Source organism: Astatotilapia calliptera, chromosome 1, assembly GCF_900246225.1.
Source record: "Astatotilapia calliptera chromosome 1, fAstCal1.2, whole genome shotgun sequence".
In the NCBI taxonomy this organism is placed as follows: Eukaryota; Metazoa; Chordata; class Actinopteri; order Cichliformes; family Cichlidae; genus Astatotilapia; species Astatotilapia calliptera.
The window spans coordinates 19,199,389-19,224,077 of NC_039302.1; the positions used below are offsets into that span (position 1 = coordinate 19,199,389).

At 38.9% G+C, this 24,689-nt stretch overlaps 2 protein-coding genes across 8 annotated transcripts in view; both read right to left on the minus strand.

Annotated features, from left to right (window-relative positions):
- Window positions 1–686: 686 nt before the first annotated feature.
- rassf10b (Ras association domain family member 10b) lies at window positions 687–2,277 on the minus strand. The gene has a single exon (XM_026166178.1). The coding sequence runs from the start codon at window positions 2,113–2,115 to the stop codon at window positions 784–786; it is 1,332 nt and encodes a 443-aa protein (XP_026021963.1). The 5' UTR covers window positions 2,116–2,277; the 3' UTR covers window positions 687–783.
- A 4,974-nt stretch (window positions 2,278–7,251) lies between these two features.
- tead1b (TEA domain family member 1b) overlaps window positions 7,252–24,689 on the minus strand; it is a 52,712-nt gene continuing 35,274 nt past the window's right edge. Inside the window, exons 4-15 of one of the 7 annotated variants that reach the window (XM_026167935.1) lie at window positions 21,457–21,521; window positions 19,541–19,603; window positions 19,388–19,450; window positions 16,674–16,685; window positions 15,665–15,796; window positions 15,328–15,374; window positions 15,161–15,222; window positions 14,585–14,709; window positions 13,200–13,373; window positions 10,597–10,737; window positions 10,341–10,493; window positions 7,252–7,692 (exon numbers count right to left, since the gene is read on the minus strand). In XM_026167935.1, the coding sequence (XP_026023720.1) occupies window positions 7,579–7,692; window positions 10,341–10,493; window positions 10,597–10,737; window positions 13,200–13,373; window positions 14,585–14,709; window positions 15,161–15,222; window positions 15,328–15,374; window positions 15,665–15,796; window positions 16,674–16,685; window positions 19,388–19,450; window positions 19,541–19,603; window positions 21,457–21,521 (1,151 nt within the window). In that variant the 3' untranslated portion in view covers window positions 7,252–7,578. Of the gene's footprint in view, window positions 7,693–10,340; window positions 10,494–10,596; window positions 10,738–13,199; window positions 13,374–14,584; window positions 14,710–15,160; window positions 15,223–15,327; window positions 15,375–15,664; window positions 15,797–16,673; window positions 16,686–19,387; window positions 19,604–21,456; window positions 21,522–24,689 lie in introns of all 7 variants that reach the window. The other 6 variants (XM_026167918.1, XM_026167942.1, XM_026167952.1 and 3 more) reach the window with 6 other exon arrangements.

Genomic DNA, 24,689 nt, shown 5'->3' on the forward strand with positions numbered 1-24,689 from the left:
TTTTCACACACAAAAAAACAAACATGCTTGTCAGGGATTCATAAAAGATTAAAAAAGATGCTATTTTATTTTAGGGAAATAAAACCCAAAGCCTCTTTTTTTTTTTTTTTTAGCAGCTGGGAGATATAAACTGTGGGAGGGGGTTGTGTGCTGCCGAAAAGCAGCCAGTGTCGATGTAAGACTTGTGTCGTTCATGTCTGTGTGCAAAATGCCATCGTCGATCTGAGAGGAAAAGGTCAGCTGTGCTCAGTGAGCTGTCAGGATGTAGATCAGACCTCCCGTTTGAGCTCTGCGCCTCAGTTTTGACTTCAGATATTTTTACGTCTGACTGATTTACCAAAAAGGCTTTTTTTTCTTTCTCTTAGAGTCTGAGAAAGCTACTGCTGATACTGCTGTTTTTAAACATCTTCAGAATCATCCAAAAGCCTTTGACTTTGTTTTTTCGGTCTGGTGCCCTGCTGACTCTGAGGCGAACATTATGGCAGGGGTTGGAGAAATCTGCTGCTATCCTAACTGCTACTCAAGGCTCCAAAAAACCTTAAACTATTTTTTTAAACATAAAGAAGAAAATCAAATAGAACCATGTTTGTATTGTTTATTAAAGTTTTTTTTTATTGATTTTTGCGGCTTTCTTGTAAACAGAAAAAAAAGATTAAGAAAATACATTTTAAAAAGCAATACGTATATGTTGAAAGTGGGGAAAAACATTCATTTGTTTATGTCAGAGTACTTATGACCCCTGAGAATTAGAAACATAGATAAGCCAGTTTTCCAAGGAAAATATTAAACTAATGATTCCCACACAGGGAGGCTGTCGGAGTCCTGACTGTGCAGAGAACTTAAGCCAGTGTCTGAATCGTCGTCGTTCACATTGTGAGTTTTTGACAACCCCCTTGCTTGCTCCACCCACCCGTTTTTTCTCTGCAAAGTGCTCATCATCCCCGTCTTAACGTCTGCCCCGTGGCTATATCTCTTCTTAGTGTCTGTCCCCTCCTCCATGCCCAAAGTGTTCACTTTCTCCAGCAAATCCCTTATCTCCCTCTCCCTCTCCCCGCAAATCTGCTCGGTCAGCTCTAAATCGCTCCTAATAGCTTCTAAATCCGCGTTGAGGCGCAGGCCGATGTATAAACTGGCATTTAACTGCGTTTTGATCCTCTCTTCTTCCAAAAGCTGCTCATTTTCTGGTGATGTTTCCACTTCGGTGGAGGGAAGGAATAGCGAGTCATCCCCAGACTCCAAGTTTTTACGTTGCAGCTCCTCCTTCCTCCGCTGCATCCAGCGGTGGTTCAGCTCATCCTGGATCTCCCCTGTGATCACGTCTATAAGGGTTTCATGCTCCCACAACTCCTCCTGTAGTCTAACTACCTCCTCACGGTGTCGGAAATACTTTTCAAGCTTGGCCAAAGTGTCAGACGAACGCAGGTTTTCCACTTCGTGGCTGGAAGCCGCAGCGACATCAACCAAATACGTATTTTGAACGTAATTGGCCCCGTGCCTTTTAATTCTGTCCATGTGCACCTTCGCCTCGCACCTTTCGATCTCTGCGTCCAGCTCTGTAATCCTCTGAATTTGCTGTCGGATTGTATGATCCTGAGAAACCACAGAATGAACCAAAGTTTCCATCTTCTCCGCGCAAGACGCGTCTCTGCGCGCCGCCTTCGATCTCTTTTTATTGATCTTCTCCAACTTTCTAAAAGCTTTCCTGACTATGCGACGCTGTTTCTCAGGTGAGATGGAACTCACGGTACACCGCGCAGTCCCTTTCATAATACAGGGGCTCTCTTTGCTGAGCACCACGCGAGCCTCTGCGCTTCGGGCTCCGTGGCTGTCCAAAGACACTTCGCTCTTCACCAGCACGAACTTGACGTTTCTCTGCTCGTCTCCCCAGGCGACCCAAAGCCGCAAAACCCTAGTTTTGTTTGGCAAAATCCTCTCGCATCCCCTCCATTTCTCCACGATGCAGTAGGACTGTGCTGCGCAAAGCCCTTGTTGGGAGTTTTGGTCTTCAAGAAGCACTTTGATAACATCAGCGCAAGTTGTGCGCTTTGACAAGCCGAGGACGAGCTTTTCCTCTCGGCAGACCCACACTGATATCTTATTCTCCTCAGACTCCATCTCGCATTTCTGCTAAACTCTATCTCTTCTAAACAATAGTAGATTTAAAAATTTAAATCCGCTCGTCGAAAGAAAAGCTCCTCAGTGTCCATACCCGAGTCCAGTGCATGCGCGCTGCGTCCTAGACGCATCTGCAAAGTTGCAGTCGGGACTGGAGGTGTCTCTGTCTGTGTCCACGGAGCGCATAAGTTAAGGAAAACACTTTGCGCGCCGGTATTCCCAGTCCTGACTGCCACTGCTGTGATCACATGACCACACACACACACACACACACACACACACACACACACACACACACACACACACACACACACACACACACACACACCTTTTTTTGGTGGGATGAGCTCCACCTGAGCCTCGATGCTTTTAAGAACAACGACCAGCCATGAATTCTTTGATGGAGCAGCTTGGAGGCTCGCTGTGTTCTTCTGGTTTCTGTATCCATAATGCATCAAATAGGACATGAGTACCTACATATATAGGAATGAGTACTTTATATGGATTATGTTTTTATCTTATTTTTTTAATGACTTTGTATTTCAGATCTGGTTCATTATTAAGGTTATGTTGTTAACTTTTTCTGTAGATCCAGTTAAAACAGCGTTAAAAGACAAAAAATATGAATAAATAAATATTGGAGCTGAAAGAAAATTTCACTAACTGGCTTCAACAGGCTTTGAGGATTCTAAGGCATCTAATCATGGTAATGGACTGATTCTTATATAGCGCTTTTCTACAATGACCTTGTGCATAATTTATGTATTTTGTGTAACACCTGAAAGAATAAGTTTTACCTGCAGGTTTTCTGAGGGGTATTTTCTTCTTCAAGGATTAAATTCAGTTTATTTCCTGCTTCTTAAGTGTCAGTACTTTCAATATCTTACTTCTAATTATAGTCATCTTTCATCTGATAGAGCCACATATCACAATTCTGTGAACTGTACTCACATGTCAAACACATAAGTGAAACAAGAGGAAAAAGGTAGGAAGGCAGAAACACAAATGCTCCTTCCTGCAGTTCAGAGCAATGAGCAGACTGTTACCTGCTGCTGATGGATCACGCTTTGCATTCAGTGATCTGAATGTTCAGAGTCAGTTTGCCTGTGTTGATATGAGTGAGGGAGCATAGATATGGAACACTTCAGTTGCTTTACTTGAATTCATAATGTTGACCCTGTTAGCTTTTCCTTCGTTATGCTTATTCTTCTGATTCACTGCTTTCAAGTATTAGCCTTGCTCAGTCTTGAACTCAGGGACTTTACAAAGAAAGAGAATAAATGAGTATTCAGCTATTCTGTCAGGAGATCTCTGACAGATGTATTTACCTCTATAGCTTTGCTGGTTTGCTAGTGCTCATGTGACAGCATGTGCCTGGTCTTGATGGATTAGGATGTTTGTGTGTTAGTGGGTGGAAATTTTACTTTCCACATTACAATGCAAAGTCATATACATACTTACCAGCATGCAGTCCCCCAAATTAGTTCCAGTCCACATATCAGGAAAGATTACCTTCACATAAAGATAAATTTCACTTGAGTCAAACCCATGAGAACTGATTCATCATGTTATTATTGTACCAATCAAATGGAAACAAAAACATGTGCATCACTCAGGTGACATTTAAGTAGTACAAAAGTGTAAAGCTCCCATGTAGAGGTGTATTACTTTACACACTTAAACTACTAGTTTTATTGAGCCTCTCTTAAGGAGCACTAATCTTTATTCAGCTGTTCAGCAGTAGTTGGTTGGTTTCCACATGTAGGATTTATAGCAGCACCTTATTTGAGCCCCTCCATCTCAGGTGCAACATTCAAAACGTTTTGGTTTGTGTTAGTAATAATATAAAGACTGGTTACTGAAATAGTGCTTTTCTGACTGAGGGGTTATCACTGCTGGGTACAGAACCACTAAAGGCCAGCCAGGAAACCAGGGGAAAATATGGATGGACGAATAAATATGATTTTTGGAGGGAAAATAAACAAAACGCACTTTACTAATGCAGAAATCTGAATCCTTTTTATTTACATTGTTGTGTGTTGACAGTTTGTGGGGAGTGGGGCTGAACTGTAATTGGTTTCTGAAGCTGGTGTGCTGGAAATAGCTTGAGAACCTCTGATTTAAAAAGGTTGAGCAAGAAAACAGAAATCTGTAGCACTTTGATTAAATGGTGTCTCCCTCTTGTGGCGAGTCCTGCCATTACAGCGATGCACATTCAATTATGTTCTCTCACATGCTCCATCTACTGTTGATGTGAGGCCTTTGCAGTCAAGGAGTTAACAGACTCATCCACACAGCAAAGATTCAAGTGAGAAAAATAAAAGGAAGCAATCTTTTTCAGATTTATTTAACTTCAATATTGCGTACATACAAAGTATCTAGAAAGCTACAAAATATCTACTATTGTCAAGAAGGCATCATAATGTTACGGAGCAAAGACAAGACCATATGCAGAACACAAACAGAGCAGAGCTTCTTTTCTCTCCTTTGCTCCAACACTTTACAGTGATGGATATGAAAAGAGATCACACATCTGTACCAAGAAAAGCCAAGATATAATTTTATAGAAAGCACCTTTTTACAAAGGGGGTGCTGAAAAAAATCTGCACACAAAACCCAAATATGTAAATGACAGTTTACATTTCATGAGCTATATGTCAAGAATCACTTTAAAGCCAGGTACCAGTACCTACTCTTAGCAAAAGCTGATATGCTTGTAGCTGCGATTCCTTGACTTGGCGCGTCCACTTTCCGGGGCAAAGAGTCCACCAGACATCCGTGCCATCAAAGGCGTCAGTCCTGCTGTTTTAGTGTTAAAATGTAAAAATGTACCAGCAGTGCAGCAGTAACATCATTACCATCTCACTGGGCTCGCAATATTACAGATAATGTCATCACAAAACCGGGTACGACTGTATACAAGTACAATAAGAAAACAGGAACATCTAACTGTAATCGATAAATGTGAACAGATACACAAGGTAAGCATAAAAGAAAAATAAAGTCCACAGTGTTCACAGAACTGCGGCAAAAATACTGAATCATTTAACTTTATCTGCACCCCCACCCCCACCCCACCCCCACCCCAAGACATTGTCTGCAATTATTTAGAGCTTTGTTGATTAAACTACTTTAAGATGATTATAATTTCTGTAAGAAATAGTAAATGTTTTGAGTAATTATGATCCTTACAATGAAAGTATACAGATTTAAACACGTAAAACAATCTTAAGTTTCATTTTTAGAGTCTGTACTGTAGAATTAATATTAAATAAACATTATTTTTTCTTTTTTGTTCTAATGGATAAAAGCTCGTGTCGGTCCCTGCCTTTTCGCCATCACAGCTGTGACATTGTGAAACCATAATGCTTCCAAAAAAAGCCTCGTTTCAAAAAAAAAAAAACTAACAAACAAAAAAAAACAAAAACACTTGAGCCTGCAAGTGTGCACGAAGCAGACAGCTTCAGTGTTTTTCTGTTGACATCCTGCATGCAGTCAGTGGCCGTTCAATATTAGACAAAATCTTTAACCTTAAGCGAAGAAATAGTTGGGTTTGAGAAATCAATTTACAATGTAATAAAAATGAATATCATTTATTTCTTCTCCTTAGTAACCATGTTCCCCTGCTGTCATTACAGTCCTTTGAAAGGCAATGTGGTGATTTGTTTCACTTATGTCTTATTTTTTTTCTTCTTCTTCTTCTTCTTTTTTTGGTCTGGCAACATTAAATTTATAATTTCTGTTTGATCTTTTTTTTTAAGCTGGAAAATCTGAACCAAAGGCACTTCCTTGCTACCATGCAGGACACAACAATAATTGACTGCATCTCTGTATTTTTGGTCTTCTGCGACAGGAAAGGCAGTCAGTCTTTTTATAGTACACTCTTAGAGAAGGAAGGAAAAAAAGAAAGGCTGATATTTTAGGAACATATTACAGCGTTACAGGAAAAATAACCTGTTTCTGAGCTTAAATTTGCAAACATAATTGAATATAAGTGTACTGCCTCTTTAAAAAAAAAAAACACCCCAAAAAAACCCCAGCAACAACAAAAACTGTATTTCTAGGAGTGTACCAATTTCGAGAACCGTGATTTCTGAGATGTGAAGATGAACCAAATAATACATCTGTAAGTTATTTCTGCCCGTCTCACACAAAACTAATTTTAGACTTAGAAAACAGGGTAAATGCAGGATAATGAGTATACTCTAAGGCACTGTACACTTAGGCTTTGGCAGATTTGAATTGTGATTTTTTTTTGTTGTTGTTGTTGTCATTCATTTATTTTACACAACACAAACACAATGTAGAGATCACAGTTTTAGTGGCATCTTTTGGAGTTCACATACAGTTTGTACGTGTTTAAGGCTCGGCAATCAGCGTAGGCCACAGAAACATGTGAACATAGTGTGACCATGAAGGCAGCAACACTCTGGCTTGGAGTTATCACACGGCGATCCCAGAGTGTTGGGTGGGGGGCAAAGCCACAGCATGCTGAACGACGCATTGCTGTCTATGATTTTGTAGTGTCTCGATAGGTTAAACAGTTTTTTAGTTTTTCTTTTTTTAAAGCGCAGAATTAACAGAATAGACGCAAGCATCACTAAGGCAAGCACAGGAAGGGAAACAAAGTGCTTTCTGACCAGATACGAGTCCGATTAGAGTCATTTTAGCAGGACTCACATATTTAAAAAAAAATAAAAATAAAAAATTCTCATGGCCATTGTCAGAGAAAAGATTTGTTTGCAGCGCTGAAATGCTTAGCAGGCGGTGAGACTTCCTACATTTACGGAGCGGATGCAGGCAAACTGTAGTGTTTTCACAGTGCATTCATTCTGGTGTCTAAAACTTGGGAGTGCTTCAACAGGGATAAATATTACCGAAAGCTCAGTTGTTGGCGTTCTTATGTAGTAATTTCGCAACCACCTGCTTTCGGCCACTGCACGTATAGTGTTGTTCTGTTTCTTTGGAAAGTTTAACAGCTGTGTGTGTTTTCATGTCTGCGTATCTACAGTATGTATGCTCACAAATCATGAAGTACAGACATACAAAACAGCCTCAAACATATTACACAGAACGCAACCATGCCGCTGATAGAAAAACAAAAAAAGGCCCGTGTCCTTTTGTCTTTTTTTTTCTTCCTTAGTCTACATTAACAAAGCAGAAAAAACCGACACACACATTTTCATTTACCAAACACATCCAGGAAACTCTTTAAGGATGGCCACATTTATACCCGACAGAGACCAACATATTTAAAATTCCCATATTCAAACATTAAAACAACTGTACCGCAATTCACAGCTGCAGTCAAATAACAAACACTTATATTAAAACAGATTTATAACAACGACTCCACCTGATACCTTGACCAAAGAGCGTTGCAGGTATGACTTTCGTGTAGAGGCACTGCCACTTTTGTTTTGAGGTTGGTAAGTCTATGAAAAGGAGGAGCTCCAAGCGGATTCATTCCTTCACCAGTCTGTAGATGTGATGCTGCGCGCCGTGCTCACTGTTCGAAACTTCAAACACGCACGCCATACATAGCAACGTCTCCTGGGTGTCCCTGTTTGTCACCACCTGCAAGAAAGAGCACTTACTTTAGAGGAGAAGCGCTGCACAGCGGGAAATAAACAGAGAAATGGATGCAGCAAAGGATGGTTACCGAGTTTGAAGACGTGGACGGGAAACTGAGCGAAAAGACAGACGCATGCATTGTTAGAGTTCTGAAGCTGTGTGTGCGCGCACGGTTAAATGTTCAGTACCAGTTTAAAATTGGCCAGGAGAGCCACATTTTTTACTCTTTTATTTACAGGAGGTTTTAAGTGCAATTTAGACTCTCTATCAAGGGAATATGTTTTATATATACAACTTGTTAACTCCTGTTTGTTAGGCTGTGGGAAAGTGAGTTGTGTTTTTGTTTTGTTTTTTCCAAAGTAACTTTTCGTCTTTAATTTGATCCAGTCTGAAGTTTCAGAGCTCTAATGTGAAGCTGTCACCTTACAAATAAACAGCATCACTGAGAGCGCACACTCAGCAACAAAAATAATCAACTCGAATTAAAACGTTTATTCTACCGCTCTCTATGCTAAATCCCAAGATGAATGATTTTAGCAGCGTTCATTTTTTTTTGTCTCATTGGCAGCTGTGCTGGATTTTACTGTTATTTATAGATTTTTATCGCCATTTTATCAGGATCATCATCTGTTAATGTCTCACTGTAACTCATAGGAATCATTTTGGGTTGAAAAGTCATATGATGCATGGAACCAACTTCATCTCCGATTATAGTTTTAGGTTTTGTCAAGCCAACGAATGCAAAAAAAAAAAAAAAAGCCTTCAAAGTATCCATTGGATAATTACTGCAGTGATTAATATGTTTCAGCTGGGAGCAGATTATTTAAGTCTGATGCAGTGAACAGCTTCTCACTTCTTAAACAATCATACTGGAAAAGATATTAAGTGATCAGCAAAAAGATGTTACTGCCTTTCAGAAGGGTCGAATGACTGAGCTGAATCAAGCAAAACCACTGAGGAGATTGCTGTTACTTCTTAAATTTAGTATAAGCACGATTAAAACCTGGAAGGGCAACAGTGGGGAACAATCATCTCTGAGGAGGAAATGTGGCTGGAAAAAAAATATCTTGAATGATCAGAGATCATTTACATGTTTGGTGACATGAAATGATTAAAAAAAATATATAAATCAACAGTAGACTTCACAGCTACTGTATGTTTAAAACCACTTCCCAGTTGGAAAGGTCACATTCCAAGATAACAATAACATCGGGCTCAAATTGTGAACAAAGTGGTTCAGGGAACATTAGACATGATTTTCACACATGGATCGGACCGCCACAGAGCCCAGACCTCGAACCCGTTGAGAATCTTTGTGCACATACTGGGAGGAGACTTTTCACAGAGAACCAATTCTCCCGTCATCAGTACAAGACCTGGAAGAATTAATGCAATTCTGCATGGAAATAAATGGCATGACACTACATAGGCTTTGCATAAGGAGGTAAATGTGTCGAATCACCAAACCTACAGGTGGGTCCAATCAAATATAGAGAGAGTGATTTCAGAGCATCCTCGTCTTTATCATCCAAAAAAACCCAAAAAAACCCCAAAACATTAAAGCAGAGTTGAAAAATTCTGACAGAAATTGACTAACAAGTAATGTTTCATGAAGTCTCTCTCACGTTTTTCCATTTCCATCTTACTGTACAGAAAACTTTCTACAACTGGTGTTGAAATGGAGGGAACTTTGGATGCCTCAGCACATACGCTACATTCTTTAAATACCAGCTTATGAAAGGGAATTCATTTATGCACGTCTTTTGTGCACAGGCATACTTTATACACTAAACTCTTGGACCTTGATTCCTGATATCAACTAATCTTTGAATATAAACATGTTATTTAAGGGGGAAAATGTGCAGAGCAGAATTTAATAATATCTAGTAGCATAAATTGAAACATCATGTTTCAGTAAAACCTGAGCATAGTGTTGAGCCATCCCTTGTTCTGCACAGGCCAAAATGGAACAAGAAATCAACTAACCCTATGTTTTAGGGAGAAATACACAAAATTTGCTGCAGCTACCATTTTCCCTCTATTAGGGTTACTTTGTATTCATACTGGGCACAATGGAAAAATCTGAGAAATGAAAACACAACATTAGGATTCAGCAAGAAGCAGAAGAGACAAATGTGCTTAGAAAATTATATCAATCTGTGAAACATATTTTCGGATCCTTCTTCCAGTCTTGTGCTACTTATATGTCTTAAAAGAACTGCCACACTTTTAAAAATAATCATGTATTAAGTCTGACATGAATCATGAGTTTATTTAATGATTAACACACTAAGATGGGTTTTTTGGGGGAGGGGGGCTGCTTGCACACCCCTTGGCCTGGGTGCTTTCTCTGCAGTGGTGAATGACACTTTAAGACCCCATGTGATGCCAATAACAGGGTTTCCTGCCCTCTCTTATCCTCCCTTTCCCCTGCAGATAATGAGGGTCCTCACACTGTGTTTCATCCCCTGTGGAATGAGAGGAATGTGAATCCAGGCAGAGGAACACATCTCAAGGCCCAGTGAAGTCCCCCCACCGCCCCCACTCAGATTTTTTTTAAAGCCAGCTGGAGCCACCAGCACATCCTGACAGCAGCAAGAAAAACACTCCCAGAGAGGGACGTCGCCCACTCAGGTCAGTGAGGTGATTACCAATAAGATAGTGAAGTTCTCCAGCACACTGTTCATCATATACTTCTCCGGCAGATGTTTTAGCTTATGGATGAAGTTGATCATGTATTCACACATGGGGGATCGACTTATCCGGTAGACAAAACGTCCATTTTCAAAGCGTGCATATTCAGTCTGAGGGGAAAGAAGAACAAGCAGCGCACATAAGAAATGTAAAACACACAAACAAACCCCAGGAGGTACAGTAAAAAATCCTGCTTCTCATTTTAGTTCATACCTCGACTTTCTCCACAACCTGCTTGCCAAAGGAGCAAACTTTTGTCGAACATGTGATGGTCATGTTCTCTGGACTCTCATACTGACTGGTGACGCCATAGAAAGATCCGGTATCATCTTGAATGTTGCAGTTTAAGTCAGCCTGAGGCAAAGAAAAACAACAAACACTGAGCTTCAGAGAACATTTTCTTTTTGTTACAATGTCTTTTTGTACAAGTCATTTAAAAGAAAAGAGATGAACAGTTTTAAATGTGTTTTCTACTGAAATGAAAGGCTTGGAAGAATACTTGTACTGACAGAAAGTCCAAAGGGTTGCTGCTTTTGCATAAGATTAAAAAAATCCTCATAGAAAAATAAGGCTGAGAAGCAACATTTAGAAGAAGGCAACCGTGTTTGTGCCCCGATCAAAATCAATAGGGAAAAGGAACAAACATTAAAATATTTAATGCATCCAAACCCTTAAAGAATTGTGCCATTTAATGACATTTTAATACCAAAATGGAAAGTTTAGTAGTTTAAAAATACTGGATCTCTAAATACTATTAAAATAAAAATAAAACACACCTATAAGATTTTAAAAACATTTTTTTTTACCAATACCTTTTTCATTTTAAAGGATTAAAAGCCAAGATGGTGCATATGAAATTGAAAAATGCCACTTTAAAGATGACCATGTTTCCAAGTAATCTTAAAGCCAGTTTTGGCATTTCTGTGAAATTATTAACTGTATTAGAGATGTGGTTCAAGGACTCATGTGAGCATGCCAAACACATACCAATTCTAAATAGGTTACCATTTAGAACTAAAGATAATAAAGTACGTGTTTGGAGCGCTTCAGTGACAAAATAAAGAGCGCTGTACTCCAGGACAACATGGACATAAGAAATGGAAGAACTATTCAGAGGTGAATGAAATAAAAACTACTTGCATCACTGGGAAAATTAAATTAAAATAATAACAACAATAAAAAAATATAATAATACATTTTAAATATGTTAAGTTATCTGGATTTAAACTATAACTGCTCTTCTTAAGCAGTAAAAAAGTGGATTACAATTCAATAATTACTTTTTTTTTTTACATACACCACTTCCAGGAGTTAGAGAGAAGCAGAAAGCTCTTCGTGTTTTTCCTCCATTGTGCATTCTCAACATGCACATTCAATCGACTGCCCAGAAACCAGAATGTCTCATTTTGTTAAGTGCCTCGTCTTTTCTTCTTCCCTCTTACCCTGACTGCACACACGAGAAAATGAGAAGAGGGGTCCAACATTTGTGCTTTTAGCTCCATTTTTGGTCTCTACCAACTGCTGAAAGAAGTATTTAGCTTTTTTGTTACAAGACGATTGAATATGTTTACCAGCTGCTGATAAATATCTCATACGAGATACGGATGATTTTTATCCATAGGTTTATCTTTACATCCATCCATTTCCTTATGATTTTCCAATTCAGGGTCTTTTGGGGGGGGGGCTGGGGCAACCATTCACACATGGAGCCAATTTAGATTAACTAATTAACGCAACACGCATGTCTTTGGACTGTGGGGAGAAGCCGGATTACCCAAAGAGAACATGCACACTCTACACAGCTGGCCAATGGATTCAAACTCAGGACCTTCGTGTTGTGAGGCAACAGTGCTTCCCCAACGGCACCACCACGCCACTCTGTATTTGTCACTTGAATAAAAACATCTCTTTAACAATTACTAGAAATATTATGATGGTGTTCAGATATTAATTCAAACATTTTGACATCATTTTATACTGTAAGATGTGCACAGTCGGTCATGTAGCTTTCTGAAACGGCAAACATCTGTCTGATCAGGGCTGCTGAGCCCAGCCGTGCATATCGCATAAAAAATTAGAAGATCCCGGCCACATCTGAATAAGCATGTTAATGTGCCCATATTGGAAGAAAGATTCTAAAGAGGATTAAATGAAGTTACGTTAAAAGACTGATTTACAAGGTTGAGCGGGTCTGCTCCTGGAGGGCAGCCTCTCTGTGCCCTGAACATCCTGTTCATTACGGACACAAAAAGGGGAGACGTCCTCCTACAACATTCTCCTCCTTCATTAAGCAAAGCAGTTATACATTCATTATTGTGCAGATTCTGCCTTTCATTTGAAATTTAAATTTGTCGGTCACTTCAAAAGGAATTTGAGGGGACTTGGTCCAAGTGCATACGGCCCTACTTTGTTTGCTGCCGCTAGTTAGCATTTTGCATCAGGGAGGAAATGCATGCAATGTTTAAACAGCCATTAGGAGCACAACCAGGTCACTCCATTGTTTGGAGATATTACACTGAATTAGTGGGTGCTTTGATCAAAAGCTCTCCTGCTATGCAAGTCCAAATATAGCAGAGTGCATTCTGCAAACATTGAGAGCAATCTTCTCTGTGTAGACTGATTACACCCAATCACTAAGCACGAAGCAGAATACACTGTTACTAAACAGGATTGTTTGATCAAATTTTTCACAATGCGCAAAAGGTTACAGTGAAATTAATACTTATGTATGGAGAGCCTAATCAAGCTGCAACAAAGCATTTTTTTTTTATCAGATACTCATCTTCTCATCAGCATTGCTTATAAATTACACTCACCCAGAATTTTATAAGGAAGAAGGAATTCTGGGGGCCTTTTGCATACAGCTCCTTCAGTCCGCCTTTCTTTTCTGGAAATTTATCGTAGATCTGACGAATGTCCACCGACTCCAGCAGGGCGTCACTGTAGGAATGATTCGTCTGCCCGATGTGCACAAACAGGTGTTTGTTGTACTGCAAGAGTAAAATGAAAAATGAATACAGATGGAAACTTGTATTAAAAAATAAAAAAGATGAAACTATTTAAAGTCGGATTCTTTTGTTTTGCAGCATGAACTCAATAATAGCGTGCGAAAAAACCCATGCAAAAGGAGCGCGTATCAATATTCACAAAGTCATCAGCACAGAAGAGTTTACTGAAGCAAAATAAGCCAGATCTGATGTGCCAGTCCTGAAGTAATCATCGCAATAAGCAACTGGTAGCCAGGATTAGACTGATAATGCACTGGGATGAGAAACAACTCTCTGCAACATCGCTTTTTTATTAGTCACTCGAAATAGTTTTGAGCAACTTTCCTGTTTTATGACATACAAATGAGGTAATAACATTTATGTTTCACTAACCCTCAAAATAAACTGATCCCCTCATTTGTATTAAACAAAGCTGCTTCAGCCACAAATTATGATTGAGCAACTGTGCAAAACGATGTATTTTCTAAACAAAAACATTTTTCGTAGACAATCTTACCACCTTTCCTCACATGAAAATCTAAAAATGTTTCTACCTCAGCCAAGTTAAAATGATAATACAAAACAAAAGTGCTTTGGTCATTTCTTCCCTATTTGATTTGGTCAATTTTTTAAACTTTTAAATGAAAATATCTGAATTTGGTTTGACAATGTGAATAAAAATTAGGGCCAGTTAAACCTCAAACCTGTGATGGAGAGCCAAAAGTAGATGAAAGAGGAGCAGCGAATCACAGAAAAAACATTTTGTTTTCAAAGGTTTGTTGCCCTCTTTGTGACCCTCTGAAACTCTGCTGCACTTCAGTGTAAAAGCTCACAGAATGGCGTCTCCGGCACACAGCCCCGAGTGCAAATGCAATATTTTTAAGCCTCAAGTTGCATTTAAGATTAAAGGCTGTTCCTGTGTTATCAATGCAAAAGACTATTCACTAAAATGAAAAACAAACATATTGTTAAAGAAATCAAAACATACAAGGAACTGATTAATATGCATTCATTCATTATTTCTGCAGGTCTCCGTGCCTTGCATCAAGCCAGCCTTTTGCCCCTCTCAGCTTGTTTTGGCCTCTTCTCAGCTGACTCTCTGCCTGGGAAAATGTCCCAGTGTATTCATAGAGGAAAGGACTGGGTGATAAGAGGTGGGAATGAACACCAAGAGATAGTGAAATTTCATGCTTTGGTATAATGCTTTCACTCACAGAGTCTGGGTCTCTCTGCTGCTCTAGGAAGGCAGAGAACTCCACCAGTCTGAGTTTAGATGTACCGATGGAGCGGCCCTGCCATGCTGGCGCCGTGGGTGCTGGAGCTGCTGTGGGCTCGAAACCTGCAGAAACACCAGAACAACAAAATATTCATCTGTTCTGCTGGTTGTTTTCCCAGCAGAGCATGTGCATGTTCTTTCTGAAACACTAGTTCACATTAACCTCATTTCATCAGGTTTGTTTATGACAAGAAAATTAATTTAATATCTTAGTGCAGATTCACAGAAATCTGACGTGCTTGATTTGGAAGGAAATGCATGCTCTATAATATTTCATTCATCTCTAAGGAGACATCTCCCAATTTAATTTTTTTTATAGACAAAAAAAATTCTGTGGTGAATTTAAAAGACATTTCAAAATATTTCAAAACAGAAATAATGACAGTGTACCACAGATATTACATTTTTATTGGATTAAGAAATTAGGGTCGAGATATCTGAAAAGACATTTGAAAAACAAGTTACAAAGTTCATCTTTGAATGTTGCATGTTTTATAATTAGGTAAAGTCTCACTTGAAATTGCTGTCGTGACTGCTGGCTGGATGGGATAGGGTTGCTGGGTGAAAGGCTTAATACTGGAACAAAAAAACCAACAGTCATTAGGCAAAAAATGGTTTCCTTTTTGTTTAAAGAGCATTTATTTATTTCCTGAAAAAGTTGGTTCAAGGTTTAAAACTTACTCTTGCGATGATCCTGGCTGACCAGCCGAAATCATACCCTGCCATAACTACAGAATTAGATGTATAAATAGACAAGAAAGAACAAGCAACAAAGAACATCCAATTGTGAGCAGCTGTTAGTGACAAGATCAGAATGGCTCTGAGCTCCATGTTCAGTGTATGTAGTTATCTTGACTACCACTCCTTTTGATCATGTGCTTATCTGATAGGGGCAGTTGTGCAAAGCTGTGGTGTGTAATGTGATTTGGCCTGGGTTTTTGGTGTGGTTGGCCCTATCGGTGCCCTGGGTGAAGCTGGACAGGATGGATCAATAGCGGGGTGCCGGCAAGGCTCTTACCCCTGCTCCAGGGAAGGCTGGGCGAGGGATGCCTGGCAGGCCGAGCTTGTTGTGAATAGCCGTGGCAGAGACGATCTGAGCCGAGGACATGGAGGCCATGCTCTGGAGGGCTTTGTCCTTCACGGCTTGGTCCTTTAACAGCAGTCACAAAAGGCTTAGCACTCGCACAGAAGGGAGAGGAGGGGTGTGTTGCAGAGGTAGCACAAACGAGACTCTAAACAACACACTGAAAGCACGGCTGACCTCTCTCACAACAGCGAAAAGCAAGCAGGTTAAAAGAAGCAGCACTGGCATTTCTATGCTACATGCAGGCTTTATTTCATTATTTTTTTAAAGTTATGTGCTGACTGAATTCCAATATACCGTAGCTAGCAGTGGTATGCACTTAAATGAAAGTTTGCCTGTTGACTAATCTAGTTTTTTAAAAACTCATTCAGAAGTGCTTTCCATCAAGGCTGCATTTGTGTGCATGTCAAAACACATCACGTCTAAACACAAAGAATTTTTCAACTAAAACTGAAGGACACAAATCCCACTTGGTTAATAGTTTTTTTGTTGTTGTTGTTTGTTGTTTTTTTCACAACTCTAGTCAGTTCCTTTTGTTTAATCTTTGTAAAAGAGGTTTTTGAAATTATAGGGATTTTATTGTGAAATACAGGGAAAACCTGTATTACATACTACATACTTTCCGCTACTTTGGCCGAAGTGTTTTCATCAAATAATGCTAAACGTCTCATACTGCAGCAGACTGCACCCATACACACTGGCAAACCCATGCAGACTCACTGGTGGCAGAAGCTACAGGTAAGCATGCTGGCAGTACATGCTGACGGAGCAGAGTCAAGCTACAGTATGCTCGTAGCATGATGACACACGGACACCAATGAACACTGCCAGCCGGTGTTGTGTTACTGTGGCAGGAGCGGAAATGCAAAACTAGAAGCTGAAGGGCAAGGCAGGTCCTAACTGAAGCAGACACGGTGTCACAAGCAGAAAACAAAATACTCACCATATTTGTAACCTAAATGCAAACAAACAAGGTTTTATTGGAAAATTGCAATTCAAACACTGCATTTAATTCAAGAGCTATGTGTGAAAAAATATATCAGCAATACACCTTTAAATATCGGTAAAACACAACAAAGTAAATATCTGCTCTTCTTTACACAATACATGCACAGATGTGTAACTAACACTTAATCACAAAGAATTATGAAATTTGTATTTACAAATCATGTGGAGAAAGTCTTACGCTCTATAATTTTCACAATCTGATCAGTAGTCATCACTCAAGACAAAACAAGGGAACACTAACGTAATGACTGCAATTATACTAAAATGCCATAGACAGGACGAGAAGCAGCAGGTTTTGATGCCCCCCAGAATGAAGGGCACACTTGTATTTCTCTTCACCAATGAACTCTAATTTGCTTTAAATGAGAAAAGACAGGGATTCATACAAAAGCTGTCTGTTTTTCTTCAGACAGCCGCCTGTGCCCCTGAAAGAACAGGCATTCATGTGGCTAGCTGCCTGTCTGACTCTGTCTCTCAGTGTAAACGCGCGCGCATACACACACTTACACACACACACACTTACACACACACACACACACACACAGATTAATGAGGGGTCATTAATTCGTGTTGAATACTGGGAGTGGAGCAAAGTGTGAAAGTCAAAACGTATAGTCGGCTCCCCAAGAAAAGAAGAAAATGGCACATGGGTGGAGTGTCCTTTGATATACAAGCATTACTTCATAAAATACCTTAAATTACAGGTCAGTATTATTCAAGATTACTTCTTTCACAATGCTCTTCTCCCATTTTAATGTGCCATTCTGAAAAGCTTTCTTCAGCGATTTTAACAGATTTCACTATTTCTGAAATAACTGACGAGAACGTTCTGAAATGACGACATCTGAACTGGGAGGAAGGAAAGCGACTGACAGCCATGGCATTGTGAGAGCCTGGAGTTATCAACAGATTGAAGGGAGAACAAGAAAGCGGGGGGGGGGGGATTTCAGAAACAGCCAGCTTCACTGCCATTCTCTGCTCTGAATGTGCACCACTGAGTCTTTGACGGTGAGGAAAAGTTGGGTTACATTGTCAAAGGAAGCAGAGGTGTAGTCTCTTCTTCATTTTTTTTAAAACACGGACTCCCGCCCCCTTTGCCATGCTGCCTTTTTTAAAAAATAAAGTCTGCTTAGTAAGAGATGTAAGCAGACCCATTTCCCCGCACCTTCAGCTTCCAGCCACTCACCAAAACAGCCAATGCCAGCATGCTTCCCAACATGCACACACTTTGATTTAGACTTTAATAGAGGAAAATTTGAGCCTGACCAGCCCCCCATCAAAAAAAAAAAAAAAAAAAAAAAAAAAAAAAAAGGGCAGACCATTGTTATTATGACCTAGTACGGAGTATGTGTTGTTGCACTACTAGAGAATTTGTCATTACATAAAGACACAGTAACACATCGGCTCTTTGAACAAAATATTAATCAATCTACAAACGTTGATGCAGGATGGATTTCCACAGATTTTATGTAGTTTTCTATAGACTGCGCTGCAGATTTTGAATCCTTTTCATTTCACCACATTTTCATTTACATCCAAAATCACTCAAATTTAATCAAATTTGGTACATATGTTAATGATTACCCGGACTACCTTATACATGCGGCGACAAGTTTGAAATTCCTAGTTTGAAATTCCAGACGGTGAACATTTCCACTGTTTGTTTGTTAGCTTTTAGCTCAAAGCTAGGCTCTAGTCACACAGGCCTAGACACTAGTCACTAAGAAAACATGTATATTCCTCAACTGCTAGCAAGTGGTTGATGGAAGTTGCTGGCAGCTAGTACAAATTGGCTGCAAATAGCTATATAGTGTTGCACCAAAAATCTCCTTGTAATTGCTTTGATTGCTAGAAGGCATTGCTGCAGTCACCTGCAGGCTATATGGTCAACTTTTCTATAAACGCTTGCCACCTACTCCCCAAGTCGTAGTGAAACTGTAACAAGTGCGATGCAGACTAGACATGAAGAAAGTTCGCCTTCATTTTAAAAGTTGTGCCTGTTTAAATGTATTGGTTGCAGCAGAATGGTGCAACTCTTTACTTTAAAGGCAAATCTTCGTTATCCGGTTGATGTCCCACTCTAGTGTTTCACACCAGTGAAACTGTAAAGTACTTACGAGTGTTTGGAGACAAGTCTGTGTTTCTTTGTGTATTTTATGCTTTGTATGTACTGGCTAAGAAATGTAGTTTTAATTAATTTTATTTATTTATTTTTAAAAACTTTTTCAATTTCAGCAAAATTACCTAGAAAAATCCAGTTCTGGTCAGGCTCATGACTAATAAAAGATTAAACATGTAGGATCCATATGTCGGACTATTTTTTGTTAATTTAAATCGCAAAAGCATGTCTTTATATATTTATACAAGATCACGGTTATTTTGTGCAGCTGCTCTCAAAGCAAAGGCTGGTGATGAAAGAATTAATGTCATTGAAACCAAGCAGACAGGACAGTGACAGCATGTTTGGGTTAGAACGAGTGAGAGATGGTCAAGAAAGTGAGTAAGTGAGATTAGAAGGGCTGAACAGAAAAGCAGAGGATTTGGGTTATGGGGGGAATCAGAGGATCAAGCATTCACTCTGTCTCTACAGGAAACAGAAAGTTAAGATGCACAGCAACCAAACAAGCCCAAAAGCAGAAAAGCGCATACCTTTAGCTTGGACTGAAACTCACGAGATTTCCTTCTGGCAAGAACCTGAATGTGACTAGACACCTGCGGAGTAGGGGAGGGGAGGAAAACAAAGGAAGAGCCTGTAACCATGGCAATGAAAAGCCCCCTGCAACTGGGCAAAGCCAGACGTACCTTAATGGCAGCTTGGATTTCTCGAACTTTCTTTCTTGCTAAGACCTGTATGTGACTAGACACCTCCATTTAAAAAAAAAGAGAAAAAGGAAAATAAAAAAACAGGAAAACCCAAAAAAGTACAAAGTGGATCACACATGTCTTTGTTTAAAAACACTTCAAGAAGATAAGGTGTATAACAGAAGCATCTTCAAACCACACACCAAGCTAACAGCCAATAAAGCGTTATGCTGTGTTGTCGTCACTTAAGTGAACTGATTAAGGAGGATGCAGGCCCCTTTAGCACACATTAAGAGCACACAGATGTGATCTGCTGTGTGCTGAATGAAAATCGGCTAGTCTAGTATCCTTGTGGGAGCTGCGAAAGGCATTTCACCGGCCAAGTTTATCTACGATGTCTATACAGTTCAAAATGATTTTATACTCTCAAATGAAACATTCATCAGTAGCCGTCTGAAAGAGACCTAATGTGAGCTGATGACAGGTTTGAGAGGTAGATTTACATTCTCCTCTGGCACTTTTCATGCAAATGAAACCCAAGCTGAGTACCCCAACAAGGGAGTGATTTAACAGGAAAGTGTTTGGTTAGCTGAGAAGTCTTTACATTATTCACAATCTTTTACATGAGTTGGTGCTTAAACTGGAGCTGTAAATGTTAGTCAATCAGTTGATCACAGTCATCCCTCATTTTTTATAATTTCTGAAGCAAAAGAGCTAAACCTTCAGGGGTTTTAGTTCCTTCGATGGAAGAATTACATTCACATCAATTAGTCCATATATATTCAATTTAGTTGCAATAAAACAAGCTGGCGCTGGTGAGAAAAATGATCAATATTGCTGTTGGTGCCATGTTAATAACTAAATCAATTACTTTCATGCTGTACATGATATTTAAAGTAACATCATGCGTGTTTATTGGTATTGCTCGGCGCAAACAACCCTCTTTTTGTCCAATTCTGTGCCAAGAAGATGAGACACAGGAGACAAACCACACCTTTCTGGTCCAGACTGATCAATTCACACACAGTGATCGAATGTCATTGTAAACACTGACTTGTTTATCACTGTCATTCAAGTCAGTAGTCATGCAGGGAAGTTCCTGTTTAGAGGGAAGATCAGGGGCTTCGTAGAGTCACTAAAGCACCATTAAAACTATTCAATATCGTGTAGAGATTGGTAGAAATAAGGCCACTAGTACTACTACTAAGTTACTTTTAGCACAAGTGCTCACCACAGTGGTTAAGTCTGCTTATTTGACTGGGCAGAGTTTTTACAACAGACGCTCTGATGAAACCTCAAATGGAATTTGACAGTACTACTACATTTTCAATTGCCAAGCAAATGTGTTAACCCAATAACCAAAAAATAAGAAGCACAGTGGTGAAATAGTTAGCAGACAATCGCATAAAAACGGTTCAGTTTGGGCCTTTTTTTGTTGTGATTTTGAGTTTGCATGTGGTTGGTTTCTGCTGATTATTCCAGCTTGATCCCACAGAACAGAGCCATGCATGGTGAGTTAATTGGTGATCTTGAATTGACTTTATGGATCTGAAAGTGTGTGGTTGTCTGTCTCTATGATAAACTGGCAACTCCTCCAGGGTGTACCCCTGCCTCTCCTCCTGTGACAGCTCAGATAATACCTGCTTCCACAACCCATAAGCAGTGTAGAAAACCTATATATTATTTATATATTTGCCTACATTTAGATGCATAGTGTGAAAACGTAATAATCTCTTCTTGCAACACAGCAGTGACAGGGAGACAGGGGATCTTTGTCAGCCCTAGAAATCTTATTGACAGTTAGCATAGCCTTATTCTCTGTCTTACTTTGTTCCTCTAAAACAAAGGCAGCAGTGTGCACACATTCAGATTTGACAGCCCTCTGACACTTATGTAACAGAGACGTCTCGTCTAACCTGCTTTCTCGTCCTCGTCTTGCCGGTCCGGAGCTTGATGTATCTCGCTATCAGCTCATTTCGACCTGGAGAAACCAGAAAATGAAGAGCAATGTAGATAAAAACCAACAAGAAGTATAAATTTCTGCAGTCTGAACACTTATCTGTAGAATTTGGTTGCTTCTGATTTTAGTTTTTCAACAATCAAACACAAACATGCTTATTAAAAAATAGATTTGAATTTAGGTTTTGGCAAAAACCAAACACTCAGATCAATCACAAGCAAAAAAAAAAAAAAAAAGTAGCAGTTTATAATTAAAACTACCTCTTTAGGAAACACACACTTCCCCGGGCTTTCTTTCATTTATTTTTTTTATAGTGGGGTGGATTGGAGATTTCTGTACTTCACACAGTTGTTCAAATCTATCCTCTGTATCTGCATAATTACTGAAGAATACGTGCCACTGTTTAATAAATGCAGCTAATACTCTTAAAAACCACGGTATTGTACTTCTGAAAATAGAAAAATTTATGAAAATGTCAATCTGATGGATGTATACCTAAATTCATAGATAAGAATAAAATAACTTATGGTTGTAACTCTAAATATAAGAGTATGTGTACCTCCTAAACAAACCCCATCCAGTTTTTCTATGGCAACATCGTATGACATTAGCATGAATAAAGAAAACTCACAGCGGCAGCACCAAGGCCTTTAAAATTAATCTAATTCAATCTCATTCTCTTCAAAGCCTCATGCTTTGAAAGGAAACAGGCCTGGCTGTTCATACTATTACAGAAAATAATGGCAACTGAATACATTGGGCTTAAAACAGTGCTGCTCTGACTAAATTATAATTGAAGCATAGCTTTGTAGAGATTTCCAATTAACAACAGCCCCAAACATTCTTCTGCCCTCAGCTCTGCTCTAATTGCTGTCGCAATGCACATGACCCCTGCTTAGCCCTTTCATATGGTAATAACATGCCGCCAACCAAAACTATTACACAAATTATAGGTAAGGAGGCACTCTAATTATGTGTCCAGCTGTAACTAACCAATGCCATGGATTTGCTGTAGTTCTCTATGAAATTCAACGAACCCTCAATATAATGAAACATTTTTCTACCTTTCTTCCATTATCAATTAAAGGTCTTACTTTTGTTATGACACAATAGACCGCAGCATTCTGCAGATGTGCTAATCAGCCGTATCTAAGCGAATTAGGGAGGGAAGCCAATTTGTTAAGAGCAACGCACAGGAGGCTTCAAAATGTGATGGCGCACAAGTGTCAATCTTAGAGGTTTAAAGTTGAGACAAAGCCACATCGTGAAGGTTAGTGAAAGATATTTTTCTACCTATCTGTAATGACAAAGCGAAAGTCTTATTTTGAAAGGCATCAACAATTAAGTAACAATAATAACAATTAATTCATTTGGAAAGTTTGAATTACAAGACTAAGAATGACTAACTGGTTTTACAAATTAATTAATTTATGCTTGATACAGAAGATCTTTTTTTTTTTTTTTTTTTAAATCACAACTTCACACAACTAATTTAAAAGTTTTGTTCTGTTGTCTTGTATTGCCATTTCATTTCCATATCTTAATATTTAATATGGTTCTTTAACTTGTTGCTATCATTCTTTCTGTCACGGAGCAACTGTGACGATGTGATTTTCTCTGAGAATAATTAAGTAGTCTGATTCTGATTGATTAAAAACTTCTTAGATAAAATATTTTGTGATTTTTTTTTAAAAACCATTTTGGCTAAAAAGAAAACTAATTAAATCATTTAACAACTGCTTTTGCTATAGTTTAATATGTAATAATAGACTAATCACTAATGTTTTAGCTCCACCATTTAGTTATCAATTATTATCAATCATACCTTTTTAAACTAAAAGTTTATATATGAATTAATCGGAAGTTGAAATGAATGACTAAAACTGGCTTATCATATAGCATTGTATAGCCTCTTGAATAATACAGTAAGAGACCCAGCTTTGTAAGTTTAAATAGAAAGAAAAACATACTATTCAGCAACCAGAGCTCTTTAACACTTTAAAATACCCATCTCTGTGCCACACCTTCACATTTTGGTGCAAAGAGAAGCTTGTGATGTCAACCTGTAGTTTGTTGCTTGACCCTGAAGTTCTTTTCACACTGAACACTTTTGCAGCAGAGGCCCAAATAACCCTTGCTGTGTGACCTCACTCTACACATTAACAACATCTAGGGATTTACACATCCATCGTGTCTATCCAGTGTGCCTGCCGTGTAAACTTTATCAGATAAAGCAGGGACCTGCACTATTTTCAATAATTCACGCACTGTGGCAGCACAACATGACAATACAGGCATTCATGCAAACTCCTGATTCCCAGATCAAAGCACACAAATGACCAGCTGAAAGCTTGCTTACTGTTGAATTATTCATTCTTTTCACCAGGCTGGAAAAAAAGCTCAGTGGGCCCTGGCTAGTCTGCGTTCTTTTTTTTTCTTCTTGCTTGTGTTTGTGCTGCAAAACAATTGTTTAAAAAAAAAAAAAAAAAAAAAAAAAAAGTGACCCGTCCACATTTAGGACTAAAAACATTTTGGATGCAGCTCTGCTTTCATGCCTGAATTTCACCAGGTGCAATATTTTCCACAAAATAAAGAAAAAATGCTTTCCACAGGAGAAAAAAAGACTAATGTTTGAAGCAAATTAAAATTTGTGGGGTTTTTAGGTTGAGGATATGCTGATCCAATAATTTACAGCACTAACATTGATTTGGTAAATCCACTTTACAAAGCTAATAAACTGTTTAACTGAAGTCCTGTTATGTTAATTTAATTTGCACTGAGTTCACATGCATTAAGGGAAGTAAAGGCAATAAAGACTCCCTCTTGATTCTTCTGCTTTCAAGCACCCATCTCCAATGGGCACTGTTGATTTACATACACAGGTTAGAAAATGTAATACTTAAAACATCTGCTTACATTTCTTTTATGCCAGATTTGAAGATAAACAATAAATTTTATTTAAGATGTGAACCTTGTAGTTATTGTGTAGGATTTTCTTTTTTTTTAGTTTTTAAATCAGCCTAATGATTTTACAAATATTATTGATAGGACTCTGGAAATACCCAGAGGTGGAGATCTTTTTGTCTGTATGGATTCCTGTCTTTTTGTTCTTAGCATTATGAGTTTTGAGAGTGAGCCTCTAAGGCTTAAGTAAAGGCCTTGTAGCAAAGCTGCGAGAGGGCTAAGGAA

Excerpts from the sequence above, each read along its gene's own strand:
- rassf10b (XM_026166178.1), bottom strand. The coding sequence starts at position 2,115 with ATGGAGTCTGAGGAGAATAAGATATCAGTGTGGGTCTGCCGAGAGGAA.